The 25,228-nt window shown below is 61.3% G+C and overlaps 1 protein-coding gene across 5 annotated transcripts in view; it reads right to left on the bottom strand.

Moving 5' to 3' along the window:
• The window catches only part of COL27A1 (collagen type XXVII alpha 1 chain), a 134,792-nt gene that overhangs the window by 14,746 nt on the left and 94,818 nt on the right, over positions 1 to 25,228 (bottom strand). For 4 of the 5 annotated variants that reach the window (XM_077913046.1, XM_077913047.1, XM_077913044.1 and 1 more), the window contains 21 exons: positions 23,801 to 23,854; positions 23,206 to 23,250; positions 23,073 to 23,117; positions 22,761 to 22,814; positions 21,548 to 21,601; positions 20,844 to 20,897; positions 19,558 to 19,611; positions 18,064 to 18,117; positions 13,701 to 13,808; positions 9,922 to 9,975; positions 9,697 to 9,804; positions 8,328 to 8,381; positions 7,387 to 7,440; positions 4,038 to 4,094; positions 3,800 to 3,853; positions 3,300 to 3,353; positions 2,993 to 3,046; positions 2,137 to 2,190; positions 1,943 to 2,050; positions 1,346 to 1,453; positions 427 to 534 (listed from right to left, as the gene is read on the bottom strand). In XM_077913046.1, the coding sequence (XP_077769172.1) occupies positions 427 to 534; positions 1,346 to 1,453; positions 1,943 to 2,050; positions 2,137 to 2,190; positions 2,993 to 3,046; positions 3,300 to 3,353; positions 3,800 to 3,853; positions 4,038 to 4,094; positions 7,387 to 7,440; positions 8,328 to 8,381; positions 9,697 to 9,804; positions 9,922 to 9,975; positions 13,701 to 13,808; positions 18,064 to 18,117; positions 19,558 to 19,611; positions 20,844 to 20,897; positions 21,548 to 21,601; positions 22,761 to 22,814; positions 23,073 to 23,117; positions 23,206 to 23,250; positions 23,801 to 23,854 (1,389 nt within the window). Of the gene's footprint in view, positions 1 to 426; positions 535 to 1,345; positions 1,454 to 1,942; positions 2,051 to 2,136; positions 2,191 to 2,992; positions 3,117 to 3,299; positions 3,354 to 3,799; positions 3,854 to 4,037; positions 4,095 to 7,386; positions 7,441 to 8,327; positions 8,382 to 9,696; positions 9,805 to 9,921; positions 9,976 to 13,700; positions 13,809 to 18,063; positions 18,118 to 19,557; positions 19,612 to 20,843; positions 20,898 to 21,547; positions 21,602 to 22,760; positions 22,815 to 23,072; positions 23,118 to 23,205; positions 23,251 to 23,800; positions 23,855 to 25,228 lie in introns of all 5 variants that reach the window. The other variant, XR_013388346.1, reaches the window with a different exon arrangement.

Genomic DNA, 25,228 nt, shown 5'->3' with positions numbered 1-25,228 from the left:
ATATGCTGGCAAATATTCCTTCCTCTTCAATTTTCCGGAAGGGTTTATGCAGAATCGGCATTACTTCTTCCATTCACTCTGCCTAGAATGCTCCAGGGAAGTCATCTGAGCCCAAGGTTTTCCACGTGGGATGCTTTCTGAACCACGGGTTGGATTTCTTTGATAGTCGTAAGGCTATTTCGAGTTCAGGTTGGCACCCGCCACCTCTCCTCTTCCTGAAGGGACCACTCAGTTCTCATCTCTCAGCCTCCCCCCTCCAACCCTCCCCACTCAGGGGAGGCCGAGGAGCACCTGGGGCTCAGAGAGGGTGTCGCCCGGTCCGTGTCACAGGGCCGGCAGGAGGCTTCTGGGCCCGTGTGTGCGTGTGTGGACGTGTTTGCGGGCGTGCGAGTGAGAGAACGTCTGCCTTCCCTGGGGCTCACTCACCGGCTGGCCTTTGGATCCAGGGTCCCCCCGGTTCCCAGGAAGCCCGGTGCCTCCCGCTGTCCCTCGTTTGCCAGGAGGACCCAGCTGCCCAGGTAACCCACTTTCGCCCTTTAAAAAGAAAAAACAAAACACCAAAATGACCAATCAATGGGGTTGGGGGGGACTTGGTTCTAGAGGAGGGGGGCTTAGGAGAGACAGAGTGGTGATTCCACAGGCCCCGCTGACATCTCGGGGACGGGATGCTGGGGCTCAGATGGCGGGCCTGGCGGGGGCTCAGAACTTCAGCCCCAACTTCCCCTGCCTGTCCTCTTCACTGTTTCCCCCCAGCAGACCACGAAGTTCCCACCCCCACTGCAGCCGCCTCCCCTTCTCTCCTCAAGTAAATCCCCCCCATGGAGGTGGGGGGACAAGGCCACCTCTCCCTGCCACCCGCCACCCCATGCCCGCTGCTCCCGCAGAGGGTTCCAGCCTCTCCCCAGCTAAACCTCTCGCTTGGGGAGGCCGAGAGGAGCCATGTCTCAGTCGTCCACCTCGACCTCCCCTTGGGTGTGGAGCCCTGGGCTCAGGTCCACTGGCGGCTGCCTCCCCCACCGCGGGGAACACTTTCTAAAAAGATGCTTTTTGGAAGAGCCCCTGGCTGCGAGCAGCAGCCGTTGTCCCACGAAGGCCCACAGGAGGGCGCCCAAGGGCAGCTCAACGCCCAGGGCCCGAGGGTATGCACAGCTACGGGGTGAACTGTCCCCTAAGTCAGGCGCCCGCATGGGCCGGGGACCCCGAGGACCATCAGCGCCAGGGACTCCATTTCCACACAGGCCCCGGGACACGGGCGCCCGCGTCACCCTTCTAACCCACGTCATTATAGTTAGTGCCCAGGGTGAAAGGGTGGAAGGCGGGTGAGAAGGATTTGCAGGTGTCTGACCTTGAATCCCGGGGGCCCCTGCGCTCCAGGCAAGCCGGCCACACCTGGATTTCCTCTCTTCCCGGCAGGGCCCACGGGGCCAGGGTCCCCATCGTCTCCCTGCTCCCCCTGTACAGAAAGAGGGCGAAGGAGGACCCCTCACGTTGCAGGAAACAGGCAGCCGGGGGTGGGGGGGGGGGCGGTGCAGGACGTCTCAGAGTCTGGGGTGGACTCTGAGTGGAACTGGAGGGAGGGAGGTCATCCTGCTAAGATTTTATTTATTTATTCATGAGAGGGCGGGGAGGGTCGGGGGCAGACACGCAAGCAGAGGGAGAAGCAGGCGCCATGCAGGGATCCCAACGTGAGACTCGATCCCGGATCCCAGGACCACGTCCTGGGCCGAAGGCGGCGCTGAACCGCGGAGCCACCCAGCTGCAGATTTGTGAGTTCTGGGCCCACGCCCGAAACTTCTGGACGTGTTGGGCCTGCCCCGTCCAGGCTTCCCAACCTGCTCCTCCTGGCCCGTGGCCTACGGCAGGACCACCCCGGCGCCCCAACGCACACAACACACCTGGTCTCGGACGGAGACACGGTCTGTTAAGCCCCGGTGCTGCTCACCTGCTGTCCTGCTGGGCCATCCCTGCCGGGAAACCCGTCTGGTCCCGCGACACCCTCGGGGCCCTGTCTCCCCACCACGCCCCGGGGCCCCGGCAGCCCCTGCAGGCCCTGGGGGTATAAGAGAAGCGGGTGAGGGCCTCTGTGGAGGGCAGGGCGGCAGGCGGGGAGGACCGGCCAGGGCTGCGGCCACTCACCTGAATCCCCCTGCGTCCTGGAGCCCCGGCCTTGCCGTGCTTTCCCTTTGGTCCCTGTGAAAGCAAGGGGCACGTGACAGTCCGCCAGGAGGGGGGCCGGAACCCTGGGAGGTCTGGAAGGGGGGCTCAAAGGATCACGGGCTCCTGTGCGGCCCGGCCCTGCCCCTCCACCTCTTGGGCCTCAGTATCTGGACCTGCAGACGGACCCCAGCACTCCGGGCGTGGAAGCTGCCAGTGTTGTCACCGCCCCCGCTCTGGGCCCCGGGCCCCCACTGGCTCCCGGTGCTGCAGAGGCTCTAGGCCCTGCCCTTTCCCAGGGGGAGCCTGGGCCCACGGCTGGCTGGGCTCCCAGACCCTTTGATCCTCCAGAGTGTGGCTAGATCCCTGGGGGAGGGGGGGATGGAGAGGAAGGAGACAGGCCTGGGGGTGGGGGCCATTAAGACAGCACTGGCCCAGCCTCAGTGGAGGCAGACACGGGCTCTGGGTGCGAGGCGGGAAAGTCCTCGACCACCCCTCAGTTCCTGCCACCAGCATCGCTGCCCCCGCCCCCCTCCGGACCCCTGGACTCTCCAAATTTTCTCCCATTGTGTGGAATGAATGGCTGGGCTGGCTCTTGACTGCCCTGTGTTCAAATCCCCCTGCTGGCCCCACAGGTGGTCCCCCTCCTGAAGGCCCTGCCAGTGGAGCCGGGGATCCTCCCTCCCTCAGGCTCTTGGCGGGGGAGAGATCTTGGCCAGGGAGCACCCCGCAGGCCCCCAAGGGCCCAGCCTCCTGTAGCCTCCTACCTGCGGGGACCTGTGTCCGCCCTTGCCAGAGCGCCCCTCCCCCCGCCCCCTAAGGACATCAATCCCCTTACCTCTTCCCCTTTCGATCCTTTGGGTCCCGGCCGCCCCCGGGGTCCCGGATGCCCCTGCAAACCAAGGTGAGATGATGCAAAGCGGCCCCAGGATTCTCTCCCGGGGAGGGTGGCCAGTGTCCGCCTAGAGGGGGAGGGGTGGGAGGGGTTTGGGGGGGCAGGCTCTGGGGGTGCCCCCGGCATCAGGGCGGGAGAAGCCAGAGTGGACTGCCCCGGCCTGACCTGCCGGGAGCAGGGCCCCCGACTGCCCCCACTGCCCGCCCGCCCACCTGGGGAAGAGAGGGAGAGGATAGGAAGCGCCACTCACTGGTAGGCCCTGCTGGCCTGGATCCCCTCGGAGGCCTGGCACACCTTCCTGACCCTGGAAGCCAAGGAGAGATAGGTGAGGGGCCCATCCTGGGGGAGCCGGGTAGCTTCCAGCCCCGGGGGAGCCCCCGAAGCCCTTGCTCCTCCTACCCAGGTGTCACTGCCCCGTCTCCTCTCAGCTTGCTGCTCTGCAAAGCTGCACAGGGGGAGGATGGAGGGGCGGGGGCAGGGAGGAGCCTGGGGGGCCCGGTGCTCCCTCAGTGGCCCGCCTCCCGCTTCTGTGCATTGCCTGGGCTGGGAGAGCCATGCCCGGCCCCAAAGGGGAGACCGAGGCCCCGCCAGGAAGGGTCTCTCCATCCACCCACCCTCCCCACCGCAGCCCTGCCAGTGTGCGCAAGACCCGAGCCCTTTGAGGGGGCCTGTGCTTAGGCTGGGTGCTGGCAGGGGTAGGGAGGGCCTGTCTCCTGCTGAGGGCCGGGGGGTCAGAGCCCTGGTACTCACAGGGTATCCCGGGTCCCCTGGCTCCCCGCGGTCTCCTCGATCGCCTACAGAGCCCTGGACGGCAAGGACAACAACACATGAGCCACCAGGGGTGGGGGACACAGCTGGGCCTCACGGGCCACCCCCTCTGACGCCTGCAGCAACCTCACCCCTGCTCAGCATCCCCCGCCCCTGCCCCCAGCATCAAGCCCGGGCTCCCCCTTGGCAGAGGTCCAGGGGACAGAAACGGGGGGCTCACCCGATCTCCAGGGGGCCCGGGTGGCCCCTCGGCCTTGCCGTCCTCGCCCTGCTCCCCCTGTGGACACAACCAGCTTTAGGACCCGCTCTTGGCTCCTGGTGCAGTGGGGGACTGCAGGCACTCCACACGGCGCAGAGGCCTTCATCAGAGATGAAGTCCAGCCGACTCAGGGTTACAGACGGGGAGACTGAGGCCAGAGAGGGGAAGGGGCAGGCCAGGGCGTGCGACCAGGACCGTGGAACCCAGAACAGCGCTCCTTCCTGTCGGGCCTGCCCCCTCCACCCCGTGGGTACCCTCAGGCCGCAAGACCCAGGCGGCTCAGAGCAGAGACCGTGGTCACACCAGCTTGCACAGGACCCAGGCCTCAGACCCTCCACAGGTCCCTTCCCAGCTGGGAGCTCTTCTGCTCAGCTGGGGGATGGGGGTGAGGCGGGGCAGAGGACAATGGCCATACCCAGGAGTGAGGAGGGCGAGGATTGGGGGAGATGATGCGAGAAACCCCCGCGTGGTGCTCGACAGGGACCCAACAGCCCTGTGAAGCGTGTAATGTTATTTTCCCCATTTGACGGATGAGGACACCGAGGCACAGAGGGGCGACGTGGGCTGCTCCACTGTTGAGCTCTGAATGGGAGTCCCTTTCTCCCATCTCTGCTGGAATAGGGTGGGCAGAGGGCTGCAGCTCTAACAGGAACCTCCTACCCTGGGTGGGAGCCCCGGAGCAGGCCCTGGGCGGCCCCAGGTTGCCCTCGGCTGTGGGCCAATTCGGAGAGTCTCGTCCACAGGACAGATCCCTGGCTGCGACACAGGACTGATGCCTTGCCAGGCTGCTCTGAGGACCAGGGAGGAAAGCTCGTACTGCCCACGTAGTAGGGGCTCAGATGGCCATGAAATCGGCTGTTGGTGACAGTAACGGGGGACGGTGTGTGGCCTGGATGCAGTCAGAGGGATGGGGTGGGGGAGGGTTTGGAGTGGAGGTCCTGAGCCCTGGCAGGCCACTCCGGGCCCTGGGCCACCACCCAGCCCAGAGGCTGGATGCCATGTGCCAGCTACAGGGAAGGTGTCATCGGAGCTGCAAGTGGCAGGATCCCAGGGCTCGCAACGTTCCAGCCCCGGACAACCGGTGTCCCCTCCCCTGGGGGTGCATTCTGGGCCGGAGGCTCAGCCGGGGCCCCCCGGATGCTGGCAGGGACTGAAGGGGAAGCCTGAGAGGCAGGAGAGGGAGCCATCCCTGGGGCTGGAGCCCGTCCCAGGCCCAATCAGCCCTGAGGGCTGGCAGCCGTAGCGCCTTGGCCCAGAGCCTCTGTGGCTCCTGTGGGCAGAGACCGAAGGCGGGAGGGACTTGGCCCGAGGCTCAGAACAAGTTGGACCCGAGGGGGTGGCCCAGGGAGTGGGGATTCCCTCTCCTCCCTGACCTCCCTCCATGGCTCTCTGTCCCAAGCCTCGGTCCCACCGTGGAGGGAGGCAGCGGGACTGGGGCACTTTGGAGAAGGAGGCCGTGTCTACCGGGTGTCCCTACGGCCTCCCTCGCTGCTGTGGCTGTTGGCCCATTTTACAGACCAGGAAACTGAGGCCCAGGGAAGGAAGGGTCTTAGCCAAGGCCACACAGGAATCAAAGGGTGCTGAACCCAAAGCTGGCTATACGGATCTCCCCCGCTCGCCCCTCGACACACACACACTGTGGCTGTAGCTTGGGGATGTGTTTTTAGCACCAGGAAGCTGGAGAAGCCCCGTCTTCTCCTTGTTCCCAGAGTCCCATCGCTAATCCCTCGAGACACCACCCAAGGAAGTCACCAGTCAGCAGTGCATTAGCTCACCCGGGTGCCTGTTTCCGGCCTGGGAGGCACAGCCTGACCTCAGAGTCTGAACCCTGGTCCCTGGTCCTGACCTAGTCCTTAAGCAGCCAGAGACTCCGTTTCTCCATCTGTCATGTGGGACTCTGACCCCTCTGCGTGGAGATGCGGTGAGGACCACGGCGAAGTCCTGGGGGAGCTTTGCTCAGGGCTGTTTTGCTTTGGGGTCTCCCCTGGGAACCTGCTCCCCCCTCCCAGCACCCTCCAGCTGGTGCCTGGCTATTTGCTCTTGTGTCTAGTCCCCTCTGGAGGTCTTTAGGGCATCAGTCCACAGCCCCTAGCTCAGGGCCGAGAAAACACTTCTTCATTATCATAAATCCATAAATACCTGTCAGATGCCCAAATGAATGAGTGAACCTAATACCTTATCACTAAGAAAGTGGCCTGGCTGCCATATACACGATGTCCTGCTTAGCCGCACATTCGGGAGGTACCCACCCACTTAACAGATGGGGTGATCAAGGCTCAGGAACCCTGGGGCCCCGTCCAAGGCCTTTGCCCTTAGGTTTAGGGTCAGGAACCCATTCTCAGTAGCCATAGGAACTGGGCCTGGGGCCCACAGGTGGCTCAGAGGGACGTTCAGCCTTGTGTCAGGGTCTATGTTAACCCCGCCTGTGCCAGCTGTGGGAGACTGAGGGCCGAGGGCGGGGGACTCAGGGTACTGAGTGGCACTTCCAGCAGCTTCCTGTGGGATGCTGGAGCCCACTGATTGCAGATCTCTCCAAGCAGGAGGAAGGGGCCAGCTAGACAGCCAGCCAGGCCAGGGTGATTCACACGGCAGCGGGATGTAGTTAGTGGGTAGCTGACTCAGCGAACGAAGGGATGGCTGCGGAGGCAGGGGGGCAAGGAGATGGGGAGAGGGGTGGCCGCCTGCTAGGACGCATTCCAGCTGAGCCACCAGGGGAGGAGGGAGGCAAGAACAGGGGTGCTCAGAGTCGCCAAGGTAGGACTCAAAAGCCCAGGTCCAGGGCCAGTTTGGTGCTGCCTTGGATTGTGACCCAGGGCCGATGGCTTGGCCCCCTGGTCCCATGTCCCCACCGGCACCGTGCAGCAGGGCACAGCAATCGGCAAGCTTTCTTCTAGCAATTTCTCTCCTCCACTGAGGCTGGAGCCAAGCAGAGGGGTATGGACGTGCCCTCCCTCTGCCTCAGTGGCTCCCTCCCGGCTGTGAAAGGCTGGCCTCGCTGGCGGCCCTCCGCTGGCCCTCGCTGGGGGCTCTCGCTCCTGAGCAAGCCTTCAATGCCCACGTTCACACAGATGATGGAACTGCAGTTCTAGTCCCAACATGATGGGTGGGCAGAGCTGTGGTTTTGCTCCGGCGCTGGGCACAGCCCTGACACGCAGCCCACCTGTGTTCAGCGTGGGTCTAACGGCTCCTGGCTGGCCGCGGGGTGAGCTGACCGTGAACTTCCCCATCAGCCTGGCCACAGTGCCCCGCGGGCTGGCTCCTGCCGGCCGGGATGGGAGGGAGCGGCTGCCTCCCAGGCCTGAGCACCCACCTTTTCGCCCTTTGGTCCAGGAGGTCCGAGGGGGCCCATGATGCCTTTGTGTCCCTGCGGGAAACAAGATGGCAAGGGGTGAGAGCATGGGGGAGTGAGGACCGAGAGGCACAGTGATGGACAGGAGCTCAGAGATGGAGACCCTGGGCTGCGAGTTTGGGTCCTGGCTCTGCCCCAGCTCCCTGTGCCACCCTGAGCAGGCCCTGTGCCTCCTGGGGCCTGGCCTCCCGGACAGGCCGTGTCAGTCCCTCTAAGGGCTGGGCCCACTTGGATGGTCGGGGCGCGGGTCACCCCAGCCTGGAGCAGATCTGGGGCCAGAAGTCTGAGAGCCAGCTGTGTCCCCTGGGGCAGGGGCAGGGCCAAAATGCTTCCCCAGGCTGTGGCGAGAAGCACACAGGCAGGCTCCCCCCTGGGGCTTCGGGGGCCTCCTCTCTAGTTCCCATGTCCTGTGCCCTGCCCCTTCTTCTGCCCTCCTGTCCGCCTCCTCTCCCTGCTGTGCCTCCTTCAGACACCGGATCCCACCTTCAGACCTAACAAGCTGTCACGAGTCTCCCCAAGCCTCCGTTTCCCTTTCTGAGCTAGCCCCGAGCCTCTCTGAGGACTAGTCACCCAAATGTCTAACACAGGTTTGGCTCCGCCGCCTCTAACACGGGGCCCAGCTCGGATGCAAAAGCGAGGTAAGGCTCTTCCCCTTCCACAGACAGCAGGTGCGACGCCCAGATGGGAAGCATGCGTGGCACCCGCCATGGGAAGGAAGGACTCAGTCGGGGCGCGTGGAGAGGGTGGGTGTTTCTATCTGTGCGCCCCTGCTCTGTGGGCCCCAGGAGACCAGGGATCTTCAGTGGCCCAAGGGGGGTGGTGGGGGCAGAGGCGGAGGCACGCCTGGCGTGCCAGGTGGAGCCAAGGACAGAATTGAGGAGGGGGAGGTGAGATTTTCTTACATCGTAACCAGCGAGTCCCGGTTCTCCTTGGGCCCCCATCCGTCCTGGAGCACCCTAGGAGAGGAGCAGACCCGTGCTGGAACAGGCGTGGTTCTCACAGCAGGGCCTGGGCGCTGGCTCCAGCCCAGGTCAGCCCAGCAGACTGGCACATCCGCGGCCCAGAACCCAGGCTGGGGAGCAAGTGGCAACTGTCCCCTCCTCCCTTAGCTCCCCTTCTCCCTCCAGCCCTTCCTTCTGTCAGCTCCAGGGGTTCAGAGCCCCAGTGGCTAAACCGTCTTCACCTTTGTGAGCCACTTTTAAACAGAACTGCTATAGAAAGTTATACAAATTTACAGTTAAATCAATTATATTAAAAACAAAGATGAGGGCAGTCCTGGTAGCTCAGTGGTTTAGCGCCACTTTCAGCCCAGGGTGTGATCCTGGAGACCCGGGATCGAGTCCCACATCGGACTCCCTGCTGGAGCCTGCTTCTCCCTCTGCCTGTGTCTCTGCCTCTCTCTCTCTCTCCTCTCTGTGTCTTATGAATAAATAAATAAAATCTTTAAAAAATTTTTAAAAAATAATAACAAAGATGATAAATACCCAAAACTCCTCCCTTCCTAACAATTTTACTACTTTTTACTATTATCTATGCTCCAGCCTATTTCCGTCTATGGAGTTCGTGTGGCAAAGCTACCAGATGACAGACAATCCTGCGCACCTCCTCCCAACTGTGCGTTCAGGACACCGAGCTGACGGCACGAAATTGGCCGCGATGGGAGCATTTACAGCACAGACGCTGCCGGTCAGTGCCACACGCACCAGGTCAGCTGTTTATCTGTGCACAGTGGCGGCTCAGGAATGCCGTCACTTGCCTGCCTCCCCCCTGCTTGCTCCCCTAGCTGCTGGCAGACCCCTGGGACCCTCCTTCAGGGCAGGCCAGCAACAGGTTGGGCTGCCCTCAGCGTCACCTAGGGATCTACAGCCGGATCCACATGAATCTATTTCCACCCTGATCTTCATGAATCTGTTTCCAGTGGGAAAACTCCTTGTTCCCTAAAAACACTCCTGAGGGGCTGGTCTCCTCCTCCCACCCTAGAATGAGGCTTCTTAATCTGGGTCTATAAATTAGGACAGCAGAAGACCCACAGCCCCCTTCAAATTGCAAGAAATACTTGGCATTGTGGGTAGTTTTCCAGGGAGAAAGGCTGCAGCTTCTACTGTTTCTCCAAAGGACCCATGATTCAAGAGAAGCAGTTGGGACAAGGCACAGCCAGTGGTTTGGCTGAGAAGTAGAGCAGGTGATACCCCTTTCTGCCCCTGGACCCCCCACCCCGACCTCTACTCCGTGCCTGACCCGCCCCACCCCACCCCACCCGAGAGTTCTCACCGTTGGTCCCAGGCTGCCCCGGGACCCTTTAGGGCCTGGGGTGCCAGGGGGTCCGGGGTCTCCAGGGACGCCCATCTCACCCAGCTGTCCTTGGTAGCCCTTGGCACCCTGCAGAGGGAGGAGACACAGGCTGTCACTAGACCCCAGCAGGAGGAGAGAGGGGTGGGGTAGGGGTAGGGGAAGAGGGCCTGTGGAGATCATGGCCGTAGGAGGAGTGGAACCCACCTTGGCTCCAGTCCGGCCTTTCTCGCCTTGCTTCCCAGGTTTTCCTTCAGGACCCTGAGGGGAGCAGGAGGGAAGGAAAAGGGTGAGAAATGAGCGAAACTTGAGGCAGACCCACGGAGCATATGGAGCATTGGGACAGGAGCTCTGAGGGGGGACTGCCTGGGTTCCAAACTCACCTTGAGCTCAATACCCCTGGGACCTTGTGATGGAGGCTTTGTCTGCAAAGTGGGGACAGGAGTCCTGTCTGCCTCGCGGTATGAGGTCAACCCGGGGATGGCCTCTCCTGCTCACCAGGTGCCTGACCCTGGTATGTGCTGGATAAATCCCCCTTTCAGGAACTGCTGGGTGCCCAAGCTGTCTGCATGAGAGCAGCTCTCTGCTCTGCCACATGCCACACACTGTTCCAGCCTCCCAGCCACCCTGAGCCACAGCAGGGCGGGCACTTCCACTGGGGTAGCTAGGCCACTCCCTCCAACAGGACGCTCTGCACCCTCCCCCATAGGGCATCCCAAAATGCTACTCTCCTTTGCCCTGCTCTTGTCAGGGCCACTCATTTCAGGGAGTGCCTGTAAGTGCGCATGTGTGAGCATAAGAGAGGAAAAAAAAAGGAGAGAAGAGAATCCCAACACTGAGCCACACTGGGTTGGGAGGGAGGGGGTAAGGCAGGCTGTGTTTCTGGTCTGGAAAGGACAGCCTGATGGTCTCCAGAGGACAGCCCCTCAAGACCCAAACCTCTAAGGGAGCTGGGAAAAACAAGGACATTCTTGGCAAGCACTAAAGAGCTAGTTGGATTCAATCTCTTTGGCTGTATTAACAGAGGTACATGCTGTAGGATGAGGAGGGGATGGGCCCCACCTTGGAATAGGAGGAGGCACCGACTGGCGGAGGGAAGGCAGGAAGATGGGATCTTAGAGGAGCCAGGAAACACATGTGCTAACTCAGAGGCACCTGATGGCAATCTTCAGATTTCTGCCTCAGGGCAGCTGTGTTCTCTGGGGTGGTCAGTGGACGGAAATTACAGGGAGGCCCGCTTTGATTCAGCACAAGGACAAAACATGGCAAAATGTACTGGAATAGATGATTCTCTGTCCCCAAGGAAAGTAAGTGCCAGTTAGATCACCCTGAGGCCCTCCGGAAGGAGGCAGTGGCGGTCCTAGAAGGACCAAGCACAGACTGCCCTACCTTCTGGTGCCTAAGTCCTCATGTGACCCTGGACAACCTCCTCCCCTTCTGTGTGCCTCAGTTTCCCTGCCTCTCATATGTAGGTCTTAAACTAGCTGTGTACTGTCTGTGGCCTCTTGCCACACGGGGCTACGGAGCGTGTGAAAGGTGGCTACTGGGAGGGGGAAACCAAATTCTTAGTCAATTTACTTTTAATTGAAATCAAATTTAAAGACGGATAATTCGGTTGTCGTAAAACTTTTACGTGTGCTTGGAACAACCTGGAAATATGAATCTACGTTCTCAGCTGTGTATTTTATGAAATGTAAACACAGATCGAGCCTCTCCAATGAAAATTTAGCATCCGGATTAAGATGTGCTGTAAAAGTAAATCACACATCAGATTTCATAGATTCATGCAGAAAACAAGAATGCTAAATACCTGATTAATGATTTCTATGTTGATTACATGTTGGAAGCGTTCGTATCTTGGATATATTGGGCTGGATGTAATTTACCGTTAAAATGTCTTTCACCCACTTCTCTTTACATTTTGAAAATGTGAGGATTGAAAACCTTTAAGTTGCACATGTGGCTCGTCTTCTGTCTGTACCGGGCAGCACTGAACTGGACCAGGTCCAGTAATGGAGCAGTCACTACCATCAAGGCTTCAACCACAGCCCAGGCACCGTGGCTGCGTTCTGGCCCCAGGCCTGGGAGGAAGGGGTTATTTATTCTATTTGAGGGCCAAAGACAAAGGCGCAGTGAGCTGAAGACGCCACCCGCAGGTCCCGTAACCTAGGTGGGTTTGAATGAGATGTGGATTTTCAGTTGTCCCAGGCTGGTCATATCTGGGCAACTGACACCGTGATACAGGGGCTGCTGGAACATGTCAATGGCTGAGGTGATTGTTATTGGCTGATCCCTTTGTCAGAAGGAGAAATGAGTCAGCACTGAAGAATTCAGCACAGGGCCAGGGCCCCGGGAGTCTCCCTCAGGACAGGGCGGCCGGCCACTCGTTCTGACAGGCCCTCTCCAGCTGGGAATGTCCCTCATGGTGTGGGAAATCCTGAGTAAGAGCTGGAGCATCCAGCGGGGTGAGGCTGCAGGGCCAGAATGAAGACTTTTGCTGGGCCCCCATCCATGGAGATGTGTTTCTGGAGAGGCTCTGATGGCTCATAAAATTCTATTTTTAAATACTCCACTGTTTCCTGGCCAGAGTGGGTGATGCTTGTCCTGTAGCCCTGATGCCAAAGAGACAAGCCTCTCACCACCTCTGTCACCCAACACACACTCAGTCTGGCCCCAGGGAACCTCCTTGCAGTTCCAGTATATAAAAATTGGCAGAAATAGCAAAACACGGACACTAATTCTGCTGCTACCACCACCACTGCCCCATCACCATGGCCACTGTCACCACCACTGCCACTGCCACCACCATCATTGCCACTATCATCATCACCACCACCTCTACCATCATCACCATCATCCTCACCATCACCGCCAACTTCACATCATTACCACCATCATTAATACTATCACCTCCACCATCACCATCACCATCACCACCATCATCATTGCCACCATTGTCACCATCACCGTCATCCTCACTATCACCACCACCTTCACCATCATCACCACTATCACCTGCACCATTACCACCATCACTAATACTATCACCTCTACTATCACCATCATCACAGTCGTCACCATCGCCACCACCATCCCTGCTACTATCACCAAAACCATCACCATCGTTGCCACCATCATCACCATCATCACCATTATTACCACCACCATCACCAATACCATCACCTCCACCATCACCGTCTCCACCATCATCACCATAACCATCACCATCATCAATATCATCATCATCTTCACCTCCAACCATCAACATTACTACCATTACTACCACCACCACCACCAGCAGCTTCTAGTCGTTTTCTCCTCCAGATTCATAAAGACAACATTTGTTTTCTGGCACACTGTCGAAAGTACTTTCTTTTCCACAGTTTCACTGACTCTTTAAAGATAAGAAAACCAAGGCTCATAGAGGGGCAGCAGTGATCTGCCTAAGGTCACAGAGACAGTGGATTCTCAAGCTAGAACTCAACCTTTGGACTCTAGGCCCAGGGCTATTTCTGCTGCATGTTGCCACCCGTCCCACGGCCATGATACTCAAAAGTTTACTAAGAAAGGGCCCCTGGAATGTTGGAACCCAAAGTGATCTCAGCACGCATTCCTCCCCAATCCTTCAGCGTACCAAGCGCGTGACCCAGGGAGGGCAGCAGCAAGTTCTGGTGAGGAATCACAGATTCTAAATCCCCCCTGCTAAATTCAGGGTGGCTGAATGTGGGACAAGTTCAGCAGGGCCAGGCTTGTGGAGGGCGTGGCAGCCAGACTGAGGAATGTGATGCTAGGTCCAAGGGCGCTCGGGAGCCGTGGGAGGGTTAGGCAGGGGCGGGGCACGGGCAGACAGTGCTCTGGGAAGCTCGCAGGTGGAGGAAGGATCACAGCGGAGACCTTTAGGTAGCTGCTATCTAGAGACCTCCTGTCCAACTGCCTGAACAGGCGTGGGTGGCACGTCCACCCGGAGCCCCAAGTGACACACTCACCCGGACGCCAGTGATGCCAGGGGGGCCGGGGGGCCCGTCCTCGCCCATCAGGCCCTCCTGGCCTTTGTCGCCACGTTCACCATCAGGCCCAGGGTCACCCCTGTCCCCCTAGGTTGGAAGAACACAAGGAAGGGAGAGAGAGAGAGGCAGACAGAGAATAAATTAGTCACTAAGCCCATCAGAGATGCTAAACCTCAAGGCTCCGTTTGGATGTCCACAGCCGAGCAGCCCCTGGATTCCCTGATGGTTCCGTGAGCCACCCAAAGGGTCAGGGTGGCCTGGCCTGGCTGGCACAGGGGACACCCCCGACATGGTACCTGGGCCAGGGAGGAAGTCGCTCAGAGGGAACACGGGACCCCAACCCCTCCCGCCCCAAGGAGTTCACAGGAAGGAGGCAGCTCTGGGAGCCTCGGGCTCGGGCGATTTCTCCCCAAATATTTCTACTTGGGGGACAAGAGTCTTAAGATGCTGATGGAGACTTTAAAAAAAGGAAAACAATTCACCCAATCCTGCCTCTCCGAAATGACTCCATTTTTTTGAGTTGCATTTTCAACCCCTGCTTGCATGAAAACAGTGGACAGTGATAATGAGCCTGAGGTCGCAGGCTCGCGGCCGAGGCACGGGTGACCCGAAGCAAGGAAGCTCGTCAGCAGTACGTGAAGCCTTAGGGGTCTAATCCAACCGCACTGCTTAGCTCCATCTTATTTTTTCTGTTTTTTTTTTTTTTTTTTTTTTTTTCTACTCGTCTGACTCTACAGCGAGCACCACCTCCCCTCGCTGTCTACTCAGCCTGGCTCTCAGCCTCGCCGGACGCGGGGCCCTCCCTCCATCCAGCAGGCAGCAGTTACCACTTGCATGGCACTTGCCACGTCCAGGCCACGTCCTGGCAGGCTGAGCCGTGCCAGGCCAGGGCATGGGCTGGTGCCCTGGCAGCCACGGGCAGAGCAGGACTGAGGGGGCAGCACGGGCCGTGGGCACAGAGGAACAGGATGGCACCCATCGGAAGGCCACCTCCATCGGGCTGGAAGGCCCGGCGGGGCTCGTGGCCAGTCTGCAAGTGGCTGAGCTGGGACTGTGCAGAGGGACCCGTGGGAAAGCGTCTGAAGTCATGCATAGGAGGAAGGGGTGGGCGGCGGCTGTCGGGGGGAGCGGGCTGGGAGAAGGGGAGCGTGTCTTGGCCAGCGCTGTGTCCCGGCGCCACACTTTACAAGGAACGCTGATAAACTGGGGCGGGTCCAGGAGAAAGATCAGGGTGCAGAAGGCATGAGGCCGGAGCCTGGGAACAGGTCTGCTGAGAGCTGACCCCACAGTCCGGACCTGCTGGGGCCTGGGCTCTGGGTGCAAGACGCTGGCGCAGGGGCCTCTGCGGGTGATTTCTAGCTCAGCTGGGGACAGGGGAGCCTCCCCAGTGAAGAGGGGTCCAGAGATAGGGGAGGGACACCCCAAGCTGAGGTGTGGGCCGGCTCAGAGCAGACCTGGGCACCAGGGCAGGGTGGGACGGGTTGGTTTGTGAGATCCCGTCCCACTGTGATTCTCGGGCTCCCAGCACAGCCCGGCATGGAGACGGGGCGCTGCCCCGATGAACCTGCTACAGACTCCAGCTCCAGGACTCCCCCCCGGCTCGTCAGCCCCGGCCCCCTGCTCTCCTGGCTCTCAGAGGCAGGCGGCCTGCTCCAGGCGGCTGGGCTGGTTTTCAGAGAGAAGCCCCGGCCTGGCACCTGCAGGGGCCCTGGCCCCAGGGACCGCCCAGACCCCCGCAGCCTGGGGTGGCGTACTTGAGGATCCCCTGCACAGTGGGCTCTGGGCGGGGGCGCAGGGGGCGGGATCCTGGAGAATTCTAGAGTCCCGGGGCATCTGTGAATGCTCAGGAGAGCCTTAGCCATCGTCTAGCTCAACCTTCTGGAGTTCAAGCTGGGGGACTAAGGCCCAGGGCGAGGAAGAGGCTTCGCAACAGCTCGTTAGGCCAGTGGCAGAGCACGCGTGAGACCCTAGGGTTCTGGCGCTTTGGAATTCTGAGGTTCTCTGTGCAGGGGACGTCACCCCCTCACTGCTGGGGTTCTGTTGCTGAAACTGGAATCTCGCTGCCACCCCTCAAGAGCTGCGTGACCCTGGGCAAGTGTCTTCATTTGTAAAATAAGCAGCACAGGGTTACTACGGGGATTGAAAGGGCTAATCCACGTAAGTAGCTTAGCATAGCGTCTGGCGAGGGAGTTCTGGATAGACCTTAGTCTTGGCAGGAGTCACCGCCACCACCGCCACCACCACCCGCTGGCTGTCGGCAAACTCAAAGGACACGATCAGCATGGAAACACTCTATCAACTATCAAGTGCTGCGTGGTGTCCGAGAGGTGGTTTTCACCGTGAAGGTGACTCTCGGGACAAAGGCCGTACAGACGGCAGGATGGATGAGGAGGGAAGACGCTGGACGCCCGCACAGCTACTCTGGCCCAAGGTCTAGGGCTGGGCTGCCTCTGAAAGGAGAGGAAGAGGATGAAGGCAGTGCCAGGTGCGGCGCTGAGAGAGCGGGAAAGGCTGCGTGAGACCTCGAAGACCCCGCTCCCAGCCCACCACAGTAAGAAGATCCAAGGGGAAGAACGGTGGCTGGCCAGAAGCGGAAGAGGCCCCCGCGCTGGGACTCAGTTTCCTCATCTGTCAAGTGGGGATGGTGACCCGTGTAGCTCACAGGGCAGCTGGGAGGATTAAACGGGTTTGGTCACATAAAGCGCCCAAGGCAGGTGGTGCAAGTGCACAGTGCGAGTGAGCACCCAGAGCATCTCGGCTGGAATGTTCTCCAGCGTCACTGCAATTCACGCAGGCACCTGGCAGAGGGTGTGCAGGGGCCACAGGGGCCCGGGGTTACCCAGCCAGGCCCCCGAGGTACCCTGGGAGGTGGCCCAGCTGGAGAGGAGAGAAGCAGGCGCTGGCAGACAGGGGGGCGCTCTCGGCCTTGCAAGAAAACCCCGGGGGGGGGGGATGGGGAGCCGGCCAGGGGCCTGTCCCAGGGGCGTCCAGGTAGATGGGGAAGCCCTGGGGGCCCAGAGCAACTAGGGGATGGGGCGGTGGGGGCGGGGGTGTGGCGATGGGGAATTGAGAGCTGCTTATCTGGGGTCACATGGAGAGGAAACGGGTGACAAAGGGATTCTGGGATGTGGCACTGAGCCCTGGGCTGAGAAGCTGACTCACGGGGTGACGGGCCAGCCCTGGGGAAAGCCCACCTATCCTTGTTCCAGGGCTGAGCTGGGGCCGGCTGCCAGCGACAGGCTGGGGCTAGAGGTGGAGCTGGTAAGTCGGGAGAGCGATGCCCACCTGCCCCGGGGTTCGGGGGAGCCCTGGCGCCTCCTGAAGGTGCCAGCACCTGCGGCTGACAGAGGAATTCGCGGGACGCAGCAGGGCACGGTTAGGCTGACCTACCAGCTTTAGTGCTGGGGAGCCCTGGGTTTGAATTTTGGGTTCTCCGCTCACAGCCCTAGACTCTGGATGAGTGCGCCTCTGCCTCCACTGAGCCTCAATCCCCTCACCCGTAGAATGGGTGCACGGTGTAGACGGGTAGCCGAGGCTTGGGTCTCGGCTGTGCCAATTACTAGCTGTGTGTCCCTGGGCAGGTTGCTTAACCTCTCTGTGTCTGCGTTTCCTCATTTAAAGACAGAACTTGGGACGTCTGGGTGGCTCAGAGGCTGAGCATCTGCCTTCGGCTCAGGGCGTGACCCCGGGGTCCCCAGATCGAGTCCCGCATCAGGGTCCCTGCAGGGAGCCTGCTTCTCCCTCTGCCTGTGTCTCTGCCTCTCTCTCGTGTCTCTCATGAATATGTAAATAAGATCTTTAAACATGAAAAAATAAATAAGTTAAAGACAGAACTTACCCCGTCGCATTAATGAGGTGTTACATAATACGAAGGGCTTAGCATCGTCCCGGATGCGTACGTGACTAGTCCACCATAAATAGTGGCTTACAGGTCACGGGGGGCAGGGGATTATTATTTTCCAGATCTTTTAGGATGTTTGGAAGATGACAGGTATCAACGCTGCTGGCTCTGGGCCTGGCACAGAGCGGGGGTGTTCAGGCACAACCCTTACCCCAGAGAGGCTGTAGTTTTGAGGAGAAAGGTAGCAGAGCGGAGTGGGTGGTGGGATGGTCCCATCTGCGCAGGGCAGGAGGCGGTGGTGGGCAGGGTAGGGGTGCGGGTGCGGGTGCGGGGGCTGGACAGGGCTCCTTGGCATAGGAGCCAGGGGTCTGCTCTCGGAGCTTCATGGGAACACAGAGCTTCCTGGAGACAGCTTAGGCCTTGGACGGGAGCGGAGGGGGGCAGAGATGGAAGGCAGTTCCAGAAATCCCCCCCCAGCCCCGCCAGCAGCAGGACACTCACCTTCAGCCCATCGGGCCCTGCAGGGCCACTGTCTCCCTCGAGTCCCGGCTCTCCCTGCAAAGGGCAGTGGAGAAAGATGAGGAGACACTCCTGGGGAAGGGCCCGATGCGCTTTTACGCACCCCCACCCCGAGGCAGGACGCCAACCCCCTAGCTCCCGGCAGTAGGGCCCTGGAGCGCCCGGCACACGGCAGGTGCCCAGTGAACAGTGGCCGAATTAGTGAGTGAGCCGGGGGGCTGAGGTACCCGCTCCCAGCTCTTCAGAAACGAGGAGCAGACCCCCAAGCCCGGCCTGCTCCGTCTGCCGGGTTGGTCAGTGCAGGCTACGTGAGACTATGAGTTACGAAGGGTCCAACTGGCTGGTTGGACTGGGAAGCACAGATGCCCAGCGGTTGCGAAAGGCTTGGATGCCATACAGACCTCAGTTTCCCCACTGGGCTCCCCATTCGCTGGCAGTGTGATCACAAGCCCCCACGGGCACCCGTTTCCTCATCGGAAAATTGGGCGGATACCGCGTGCTTTAAGGGTGCGTGGAAGGCGCAGGGTAAGCGCCAGCAGGTGCAGCCGTTAGGGACCTTGTTTCTGGAACTGCAGCGAGCTCCTCGCGGAACCCCATCTCTCAGATGAGGAAAGGGAGACCAGCCTTAAGACTTTTGTTCCCAGCCAGTTTGGGAGTGATACCAAGACCCTGCGTCCCCATCTGACCCCCCAGCTAGGTTCTCGGCCTGCAGTCCCTGCCCCAGAGATGCCCCTGGACTTCTCAGTTCTCAGATCAGCTGTCGCATGAGTTGGGGTCTCTCCTGGCTTGCAGAGTTCATAGCTGCTCGGTACCTGAGCCCGAAGGGGCCTCAGAGGTCATCGAGGCAGGGACAGCAAAGGCATGACAGGTGTGTAGGCCCCGCCCTCCTCGTGCCCGTGGCAGATGTCACTAATGGATCCACTAGAACGTGACTCCATATGGGCAAGGGGCTAAGTCCCCCCACTTGGACCCCACCTTCTGCACTGTACCCCTCCCAGGCGGAGACCTTATAAACAGGGCACAGAGCATAGAGGGGCAGACAGAGAGGCATCCCAAAGTTTCTCCTCGAAAGACAAGCTTTGTGGGGGAGATGACCTTCCATGGAACAGTTTCCAGGGAGCATAGCAGGTGTGTTTCAAAAAGCAGAAGGGCTTGTGGGTCAACTAAATTGGGATTAATCCAAAAGCAACCAATGTCTTGGCTGCAGGCCTTCTCAGAGCCTTGAAGATGCTACGGCTAATGTGGACGAGGGAACGCGGAGCGTGCAGTGAGTCTCAAACACTCTGACCACACAATCCTTTTCTTCCAGGAGAGCCTCTCTACGTTGTGGAGATGCTGGTTTGCCAAGAGAGGCGGGATGAGGCTGTAGGGATTCACGGTCTCCTTCTCCCTGAGGTTCAGGGAGGTTGAATAAAGCCCTTCCCCACCCCCCACCCCTGACCCAAGTGCCCCTGGGGGAGGGGGTCTTCGACTTACCCGCTGCCCAATGAGGCCTTGCTCCCCAGGGGGGCCCAGAGGCCCAAGGTCACCCTAGGAGAAGCCAAACACAAGTCCGTGGGGGCGGGTAGGGCCAGTCCCGGCCCTGGCCTTGCCTTCCTGTTCTCAGCAGCTCTGACTTGGGCGGGGAGCCGGGGAAGCACCTCGTTCCCAAGGACCAAAGCGAAACGGCAAAATGCCAGCCAGAGCCCCTGCTCCTCGCCAGCCCTGGCCGCGTCAGGACCACCACCAACGCCACCACCATCGAGCTCACGCTGACACGGCGCTGCCCTACGTGCCTCTTGACTTCGCACCTAAACCCCACAACAACCCTGCCGGAAAACAGATCTTCTCTTACAAGGGACCACGCACGGGGGCTCCGTAACTGGCCCGAGCCCATGAGGCTAAGAAGGGACAGGTTCGGGACCCAAACCTTGGGTAGTTTGGCTCCAGGGAGGATCGGACGCAGGGATGGCAAGTCTGTGGCTGACCACCTTCTTTACTCTCCCCGGGAGCCTTGGAGAGAAACCCAAAGGAGGAAGAGGCCCTAAACGAGCCGGAACAAATGTCACCTGCCCCCCTCCCCTCAAAGATCACCACGTGGGGATTTCCAGACTAGTCTCCGTCCGTGCTGACGTCTGGGGGGTGGGGGCACCAGGAGGAGGCGGGGCGCTGAGCCCCCGGCCCTGCCCCGAACTAGAAGGATCCCATTTCTGTCCGTTTTTATAGACGGGCCGGTTTTCCGCATTGTCCCAGCAAAGTTTTCTGGACCGAAGCCAACAACCGAAGTCCCGGGGCTGGTCCGAGTCCCTCTGGACGGCGGGAGGCTCAGCCACCGCTGGGGAGGGGGCGTCTGCCTCTAGTCCCCCCCCACCCCGGGGCCCTGCCCTAGCGAGGCCCTCAGGCCGCCAGCCCCGGGCCTGCGTCCTCCTCCACGGCTCCCCCGGAGCCCAGGCATCAAGGGGCGCCTGGTCCCCGCAGGTAGCGAGGGCCACGGGGCCCAAATGCAGAAGGTATCTCGGGAGGCCGGGAGGTGTGGCCTCCGGAGGGGGGCAGGTGCCAGAGAAAACACCGATGGGCAGGGGGGCAGGGGCGGGGGCTCCGGGCCAGCTGGGCCCGCCCCCGTGGCCACCGCCAGGACCCGCTCCCCGCTCCCCGGCCGGCAGCGACACAGAGAACTCATTATCCCCACACAAGAAAGGCCCATTTCTCTTCCGTGGGGAGGACGTGGCCGCCAGCTGGGAGCCGGTTTCCACAAGTCACTTTGCTCTTTCATCCCGCCTTACCTTCATCCCGGCTTCCCCAGGAAGGCCCGGCTCTCCCACGGCACCGGGTGGCCCCTGCAAGGGAATGCCATTGGTCCCCTACAGCGAGGGCCACCTCCGACTGGGGGGAGGAGGGAGGAGGGAGGAGGGAGGAGGGAGGAGGGAGGAGGTCGAATGGGCAGGCCCAGAGAGGGCAGGGAAGGCGCCCAGGTCACAGGGTGGCCTTGGGCCCGGGGCTACCCAGAAGCTGCCAGAACCTTCTGCGTCCCCACAAGCGTGGTTTGCCACAAGAAGAGCCCTTGGTGAGCACAAGGCAGAAAAGATCCTGCTGCCCGGGACAACAGGGGAGGCAGCCAGCGGAGGCCGCGCGGGCTGGGGGTCCCGTCCTTGCTCAGAAGCGGGGCCAGGACGACAGGCATGGGATGGGGGCCCGGTTCCCGTCATCGGCATGGCCCCAGCCCCTGCGCAAAGCCTGCAGCTGGCTTTCCCCGCCCCCGGGAGAGGGCACAGGTGCCTGAGGCCCCCGGGAGGGGCCCCCGGGGAGCCCCTCCTCGCCCTACGCTCCGGGGGCGGACCTGCCCTCTCTCCTAGCGGGTCTGCCCTTGGGTTTCTGCAAGACACAGGACACGCGCATCCCCAGGCCAGGCCAGGGCGCCCCCCACCCCTGCAGAGGATGACATCTCCCCAGCAGTGTCATGGGACACACAGGGGGCCGCGGCACTCACCTTGGGTCCCATCTCTCCTGGAGGGCCAAGTGGCCCCTGGGGTCCCTGCGGGCCCTATAAGACAGAAAGGCAGGTGTGCAACAGTTTTGAGAAGGTGGCCTGGGCCCTCTGTGGGGTCGGCAGGGGTGGGTGAGGGAGAGGATCCCGGAACCTGGGACTCTGCAGCCACGCCCCCCCGCCCCCCCACCCCGACACCTGCCACCTGTAGCTCCCTCCTCACCACCCGCTCTCTCACATTCCTTCCCTCAAACCGGGGGTCCCTCCCCCACTCAGAAACCTGCCAGCTCCTCCAAGCAGCCTTGCTCACTCTGTTCCCTCTGCCTGGACGCCCTTCCACCTGGGATCCGCCTGCTAAAGCCCCCCCCACCCACCAGGCTCCTGGTCAATTTACTGTTCAATATGGCATCTCCTTGGGCCTAGAGATGTGGGGCCATGGCTCGGCCCCCGGGGGGAGGCAGGAGCCCCCGTCCTCCTCCTGCCCCATGCAGGGCTCCCTCCCGCTGGGGCCCCCCCAGACTGTCCCCTCCCCTCTGTCCCCTCTGCAGAGGTACCACTCACTGCCTCCCGGGCAGGGGGCTGACTCTCAGGCTGCCCCCCAGACCCCTCCTTCCAGGGAGACCTCCTGAACGGTTATCTCTGTTTCAAACCCCTCACTGGCTCCTGTCGGGACCCTGCAATTCCCATCCTGCCTCCCTTGGAGACTCGAGTACCCCGTTCCCTCAGCTTTTCACTGTGCAATGCACCCTGTATACATTTTTTTAAAGATTTTATTTATTTACTTACGAGAGACAGAGAGAGAGAGAGATAGAGAGAGAGAGGCAGAGACACAGGCAGAGGAAGAAGCAGGCTCCATGCAGGGAGCCCGACGGGGGACTCGATCCCAGGACCCTCCCGGGATCAGGGCCTGAGCTGAAGGCAGACGCTCAATCACCGAGCCCCCCAGACGCCCCTACATTTTCTTATCTTCACAACAGGATGGCACAATAGGGACAATTCTTCCTGTTTCTTGCAAGAAAACTAGGCTGAGGGGCAAGTGAGCTTGGACTCCAACCCAGAGCTCCTGAGCTCTCCAGCCAGCAACCTCCCCACCCAGGCCTGTCCCTCTGTCACCTCCTTCTTGTGTGACCACGTCCCACAGCCCCGGGGCGCTGGCCCACCCAGACCAGCCTGCTAGGGGCAAAGAGGCAAAAGGAGGAGGAGAGCGAGCACTCACCGGTTCTCCTGGGAGGCCCTTGGTGCCCGGGGGGCCTGAGGGGCCCGGGATGCCCTGCAGAGGGAACCAAGGTGGTCTGAGTCCCTCCCAGGCCTCCTCCGGAAGCCTTCGCAGGGTGCGAGGGTCCCACGCCCACCCTCCCACGTGACAGGCGGGGAGACTGAGTCTCGGGGAGAGCGAGGCAGGCTGGAGGGGCTTCGGCGCAGGGAAGGGGGGAGCCAGAACCCTGTGGTTTCCGCAGTGGGATGGGGACTCGGTAACGTGGCTCTAATCTCCCGGCCTAGCCCCATGGGGCTTCCAGAACCTACTTACCGGGAAGCCTCGCGTGCCCGAGTGCCCGCGCTCACCGGCCGCACCCTGGAAACACACGTGGGGGGTTAGAGGCACAAACCACAGGGCAGGGAGCGGGAGAGGGGAGGGGGCCGGCAGCCTGGGCCCGACGTACCTGCTGCCCCGGCTGGCCCGGCCTGCCCTGCGGTCCCGGAGGGCCCTGCAGGAAGCAAAGCACGTGAATGAAGGTGGACAGGGTGCTTAGGGGGGCCCTTCTCGGGCCCCGACCCACGCTGCGGGGGAGACGGAAGGGACTGGGTCCCCCCTCCCGGTTGTGCAGGTGGGAAAACTGAGACCAGGCAAGGGGCCTGGCTCGTCACCGTCACCATCTGCTCTGGAGAGCCGGGGACCCCTGGCTCCTGCTGGGACCAGAGGCAATCTCGGCTCTCGGGGGCTCTGGAGGGGGCTGGGGGCCCCGGGGAAGGGGCCAGAGGGCACCCGAGGCTCCCTCCCCGCCCTGCCTCCTGCCTCCTCGGGCGCCCTCTTGTCCACTGCTCTCTCCCTCCCTCCCCCCCCACTCTGCTCTTCCTCCCCCCCCACCCAGGCTCAGGCTGCAGGGCCCGGAGGAGTGGCCCGGGAGCTCCCAGCCTCTCCTGGGCTCCCTGCTGTCCAGGGCCCTAGCGCCCGAGGAGGGCCTGAGCCTCGGTTCCTGGATTCCTGTCCCGGGCGGCGTGGGAGGCGCGAGGAAGGGCAGGCCGTGGGGTTGGTACCTTCAGGCCCCTGGACCCCTGCTCCCCGGCTGGTCCGTCCGGTCCTCGGGGGCCCTGGAACAGGAAAAAGGGACTAGCACGGTGGACAGCAGGGGTCTCCCTCGGGCTGGGAACCAGGAGCGCGGGCTGCCCAGGGCCTCGGGCCTGTCCTCCCACTGCCCGCACCCCACCCCACCCCGAGCCGGGTCACCCGGGTGCGACACGGGGAAGCCCCGAGGGACTCAGCTAGAGGCCCCGTCGTTCCAGAACAGGGCTGGTGGTTAAGGAGACCCTGGGGGTCAGCCGGCCAACGCCCTTCATGGTCGCGGAGGCTGAGGGCCGGACACATGTGGCCAGGTCCCCACAGTCAGCTCTTCACACCCGGCTGTTGCATCCTCTTCGCCGAGCACACAAGGGGCACTAACAGGTGTACACACCACAACCCTTGGGGGGAAGTGACAGGAGGGCCCAGGGAGGGTCTGCATGTGGCCGGGTGTGTGGAGCAGCCTCCTCCAGCCAGCTCCCAGACGACGGCTGGTGTTGGAGGGCCAGGTACAGGGCAGGGTCAGGCAGCTGTTCCTTGGAGCCCCGGAAGGACAATCTTATTCCTTTGGAATCCGGGAGCGCCCCCACCGTGAGGCAGGTCCAATACACCCCCTCCCCGCACTGCACAGATGGGAACACTGAGGCCCAGCCAAGGGAAGCAACTGGTCTAAGGTCCCTTAGCACATCAGCAGGGGTATCCCCTCCAGGGTTCTACCCACAGGCCTGTGTGACCCCTTTCAGGGACGCCCACAGAGACACAGATGGAATGGGGTCCCCGGCAAAGGCCCCCCGTAGAGAACAGTGTGTTTGTGCTGGAGGGGACCTGGGCAGGGGGTCACACTGGGGAGACCAAGAGGGTCTCATCCAAGAGGCTGGCCCACCCTGGGCCTGGGAGTGTGGGGGCCAGCCACCAAAGGGGGCTGAGGAACGTGTCTGAGTGGAGCGGGTGCAGATAAGGGAGGAGAAAACAACGTGAAGAAATTTAAAAACGGAGCAAGAACGGATGCCTGGGGGGCTCAGTGGTTGAGCATCTGCCTAGGCTCAGGGTATGATTCTGGGGTCCTGGGATCGAGTCCCACATTGGGATCCCCGCAGGGAGCCTGCTTCTCCCTCTGCCTGGGTCTCTGCCTCTCTCTGTGTCTCTCATGGATAAATAAATAAAATCTTTGAAAAATAAAATAAAAACGGAGCAAGGAAATTTTCAATTAATAATTGAGCCAGAAAAAGCAACAGTTCCTCTTATCAGCTACCCGATGCCTCCACTCCAGACCAGAGCCTTCAATAGTGCCTCATGGACTGGGTAAAGCCAGGACGGGGGGCCACGCGGAGCCTCCGTTATCTTGTCTCTGAAATGGGGATGGGAATATCTCCCCGTTGTGTAGGTGGGGACATCCCGGGTCTTAG

The sequence above is a fragment of the Canis aureus genome, chromosome 10 (assembly GCF_053574225.1).
Source record: "Canis aureus isolate CA01 chromosome 10, VMU_Caureus_v.1.0, whole genome shotgun sequence".
Lineage (NCBI taxonomy): Eukaryota > Metazoa > Chordata > Mammalia > Carnivora > Canidae > Canis > Canis aureus.
Note: the sequence above shows the minus strand (reverse complement) of the source record. Positions and strands in the feature narration are given on the sequence as shown.